The sequence below is a fragment of the Triticum aestivum genome, chromosome 5A (assembly GCF_018294505.1).
Source record: "Triticum aestivum cultivar Chinese Spring chromosome 5A, IWGSC CS RefSeq v2.1, whole genome shotgun sequence".
Classification (NCBI taxonomy): Eukaryota; Viridiplantae; Streptophyta; class Magnoliopsida; order Poales; family Poaceae; genus Triticum; species Triticum aestivum.
This window is the reverse complement of record NC_057806.1, coordinates 4,613,164-4,617,811: the sequence shown is the minus strand read 5'-3', so window position 1 is coordinate 4,617,811 and position 4,648 is coordinate 4,613,164. Positions and strand designations below refer to the sequence as shown.

At 43.3% G+C, this 4,648-nt stretch overlaps 1 protein-coding gene across 1 annotated transcript; it reads right to left on the bottom strand.

Moving 5' to 3' along the window:
* Window positions 1-449: 449 nt before the first annotated feature.
* Window positions 450-4,092, bottom strand: LOC123106230 (probable periplasmic serine endoprotease DegP-like). Its single transcript, XM_044528452.1, has 8 exons — window positions 3,578-4,092; window positions 2,504-2,650; window positions 2,255-2,409; window positions 1,763-2,049; window positions 1,475-1,606; window positions 864-981; window positions 698-790; window positions 450-584 (listed from the first exon to the last, which is right to left on the bottom strand). Exons 1-8 carry the CDS (start codon window positions 3,798-3,800, stop codon window positions 450-452), a joined length of 1,290 nt encoding a protein of 429 aa, XP_044384387.1. The 5' UTR covers window positions 3,801-4,092.
* Window positions 4,093-4,648: the final 556 nt, after the last annotated feature.

The following is a 4,648-nucleotide window of genomic DNA, read 5'->3' as shown; positions in this document are numbered from 1 at the left end:
CCAAGTCTACAAATGGAATATGGATACTTTGGTAAAAAAACATGGGTGGAGTCTGTTCTGTACAACTTACTTGCTGCACACCACCTGTTTATAAAAATCGTAAACTTCCAAAATATCAGAATAGTGTATGGTTTGGTGTGATATTTTACACATCAGATGTGTGTCATGTAAGAATGTATTGCACAATGCACATGAGCTTGCATACTTAGTGATAGCATTCTGTCTGGATAATAGGTGTGTACAAAAAAATAGAACATACATGCTTGAGAATTGACATAATAATCTGTAGACGGGGCTAGTTAAAAAAGGAGATTTGCACCTCTTGTAATAACTTCTCCAAGTTCTGATAATTTTGCAGTCAACTCTATGGTGCTCCATTGTTCTTTGAGTGTGTGAAACACCCCAACCTACGGAGTTTGCCAAACACATCTCTTAGAGCTAGCATTTTGTTAATAATACTTCGGTACAAATAAATGTATGGCCGGGATCAAGAAAACCGCCCTCATATATAGAAATGAACTTACAGAAATACGAACTTCAGCATCTAAAGTTCCCTTGTATATGCTCATCAGTGTATTTTCCAACTGATAATTGCAGGAAACAAAAACATTCTAGTCAAGACCGTGAAGTTACTAAATATCACACAAATTAAATTTATTTTCAGTTTGTTTACCTAACAAATCTCTAATTCACTCACCTCAATTGTGGAAGAAACAGGCTTTCCATTGAAAGATTCGATAATATCACCTTTTTGGATTCCAAATTTCTCAGCAGGCGACCCTCCCGGCACCTAATGTTCAAATGTCAATAATAAACCTTTACACAGATGAGAAATTGAGCACTTTCAGGAAGTCATTACCTACCTCTTGAACAATAAGACCATCATCAATGTTAAACATACGCCATAACATGTCAACATGAGCAGGTTCTAGAAGTTTGATGTCCTTAAACATCATTCCAAGATGAGGCCGGGCGATGTGCCTACATCAAATCAGATAATCATCATTTAACATATCTTTGGTGGAACCAGGCTTCCATCTAACATGTTAAAAAATCAACAATAATCAAATATTTTGATTCAAATAGAGTTCAGAAAGGCCCAACAGGGATGAATCGTTCATAGTAGTTGACAAAAACTCATAGAGGGGATTTGATATTACGTAAAAGTAACACATTTTGCACTCTCAGCGCCGTTCTACTTGTTTCTTCCTATCTAGGCCCCATCAAAGATCTAGTTCTTGATTTTCTTACAAATGAGCATTATTGCTAAATTATTTACTGTAGCCACATGTTCAAACGAGATGATGATGATATTTTCTTTGAAAATCTTTACACAACTTATGGTCATTAAATTTCATAAAAGTGAGAAAATAGATACTACTAAAAATAATGACTCCTAAAAATACGTAAAAAGAACAATTAGGAGACACCACATTAGTCTAATACTATCACAGCACTGAGAGAGAAAACGTACTGATATTTCTTCCATGAATCCAAACAATTGAGCAAAATGGAAGAAGGTATGAAAGACCCAAATCTCTTAGGAACGTTGACCATTCCGACAACTTCTCCACGCAGGTCAATAACTGGCCCCCCATAGTCAAACAGCAACAATTCATATTGGCAACATATATGAAAGTTTGCAAGAACAAAAAAAATGTTATAACAATAGATTGCAATATAGAACATAAAGATGACATCACACAAAACTCAAAACTGTACCAAATGTGTATAATACTATCTAATGATAAGATATATCACCTCATTATCATCACCATGGCCATCTGGAGAACGGAAGTATACATTGTGGTGCCGCTCAAACATGGTTGGATTCAAATATTCTGCCCTGGCATATGTTATCCTTAGATTTAAGGAATTGTCTCTTCCGAGCCGAAAAACCTCTTGAGCAAATTCTACATCTTTTTCATTCAAAGATGGTAAGTTGATTGGTTGATCCTCCTGAACGCTCAGGAAAGCGAGATCGTAGTGGGGCTGGAGATAGACCAGCTGGCCCTTTGCACTGGTGCCATTTAGCAAATGAACAGTGACCTAAAAATGGTTGCAGAACAGATTATATACGACTTTTGGTAAGCGAAGGTGTGTTTTGTTTCCATTTCGTTATTAGAAAAGGCCAATAGCACACACAAAAAACATGTGAATTGCAATACAAGATTATCATTTTTTTAGATGGAACCAGCTGTAAAAGATAGTACATGCATATATAGAAATTAATAGAAAAAGCACATTGACTCACATCAGCATCTGTAGCATACTCTTCACCGCCTGACCAGACACTGTAAGGAGCATCCTTTGTGCGAATCAGCCGCGCAGTTGTCAAAACAAGGCCAGTTTTCTTCTCCTCATCCCAATCGACCCAGAAGCCAGAGCACCTTCTTAGCGGTTCACCATCTGTGTGATTCAAACACAATATATATGTTAAGTTGCGCGACGACGGATCAACTAATCCAAATCATAGAGTGTACAAGGATACATATAAAAGTACCACGAGAGGATGAAATCCCTAGAAGAAATTTCGCAGCGAGGAGCACAGCCTTGCTTCCGGATCGAAAGACGGGGAAAAGCTCGATGGTGTGAAACCTGGTGGCAGGTTTGTAGTAGTCGAGCGTAGCAATTTTCACAGGGCGGGGAGCTACAGGCAGAAGTAGAACATAAATATATATATCGAGGGTAATTAATTGAACAGTTGCGTTATTACTTTTTTCTACAATGCGCATAAGCATGCGTATCATATATTGAAGAAGAAGCGGCAAAGAAGCCGGATACATACAACGCCTTTCGGCCATTACAATGCCAATCACAAGGATTAGAATCCATATCCACCAAACGCACCCATCACAGGAACTACAATGCATGCTCCACCTAGGCATGTCATGATGGACGGCAGAGACCTCTACAACAATGCCAAGACTCAAGGACAACACAGACCAACGTACCCCACCCACTACGCCAAGAGGAAGTCAGTAAGTGGACGGTAGGGCCTGGGCAAACCTACAGGAGTCATCATCGAGAGAGCTCCGGCGATGGTGTACATTAATTGCGCCTCGGAGGCCCACGCCCAAAGTAGTAGCCGACACCGATAAGAGCCATGCCACCGGGACTCCTCGAGCACCAAGGAGGGAACGACGGAATTCCAGGTCGCCGCCGCCTGGTCCGAAGGCCGAACCAAGGGTTTCCCTTGAGCACGAGGGAGGGAGTCCACGGACGTTGCCATGCTAGCCTCAGCGTCATGAAGCAGGGATTTTCTCCCAGCCCAAGATCATAAAACCAAAGTTCCGGAGCTGCTCAATCAGGCCGTCCACCGGCGCCCTCGTCGCGACCCCCGGCCTCAACACCACGCACCACCAGCCCGCCTCCCGCCACAAGCCATCCCTTCCCCACGCCAGATCCCCAAGGGCAGCCCCGAATCCGCTTCCAGACGCCGCCGGGGAGCCACGCCGCACCAGAGCTCGTGGCGCGACGCCTGCAACCCCGCCGCCAGCTAGCGGGCGCCAACGCTAGAGTAGTAAACTGATGACAAATTGGATGGTGGTCGGGAATCGTGCGATCATATTCATACCTGATTCTTCGTCGAGTCTAGCCTTTTCCATCTTGGCCAAGTAGTCATCGCCGAAGGAATCGGGATTAACCCCCGCCCATTGTGACGGATTAGGCAAGTCCTCGTCACTGTCGCTCCCCAGATCCACCACCTTCTTCTTCTTCTCCGGCAAGGGATCGTCTCGGCTGGTCGGATCGGCCGCCATGGTTCTTTTGTTGCTGGATCTCTCCGCACCCGCGCCCATCTTATTTCTCGGATCGATGGGAATCCACCGTCGACCGACCCTCTTGCAATGGCGCCGCTGCTACCGACTGTGTCGTGTTCGCCGTTGGGGTTAACCCTAAGCCGTACGTTGGGGTCGATCTGACCGTACACGGGGGTTTCCTGCTAATTTTTTGTGTACATGCGGTGGCAAAGGCGCCAACATCCGGCATCTAGCTCCTACGCCTGGTGTATCTCTCGGCGGAAGGAGTATCGCGTCGTACGCCGGCGTACGGGGCATGCGCCGCCTACTAGGGTTTGTTGCATCCCGCCATTTCTACGAGTGATACCAGCGAAGGGTGCGGGGGAGTGGAACGAACCGCCGTAAATCTTGCCAGGGAGTACGTACGTACGTACGAGGATGCATGCGTACGTACCCATATGGATTCCTACTTCATTTTCTTGTTAAGACTAGTAATAATGTACGTGCAATGCACGTTTATATTAGATAGGATATTAGTTGTACGTTATATTAGATAAAATATATATGTTGCACGTTGGTATTTGGTAAGATATTAATTACTTTTTCACGGGAATGGTACTCCCTCCGGTCCTTTTTAGTTCGCCTATAAGATTTGTCTGAAGTCAAACCTCGTAAACTTTGACCAAGTTTATAGAAAAAAAATACCAACATTCAGAATGTGAAATCAACAACATTAGATGCGTCATGACTTTAATTTTCATACTATATAAATTGAGCATTGTAGATGTTAATATTTTTTCATATAAATATGGTCAAACTTTACGAAGTTTGACTTCAGACAATTCTTATATGCAGAGTAAAAAAGACCGGAGGGAGTATGATATTAATTACATGGCAGATTTCAAGGG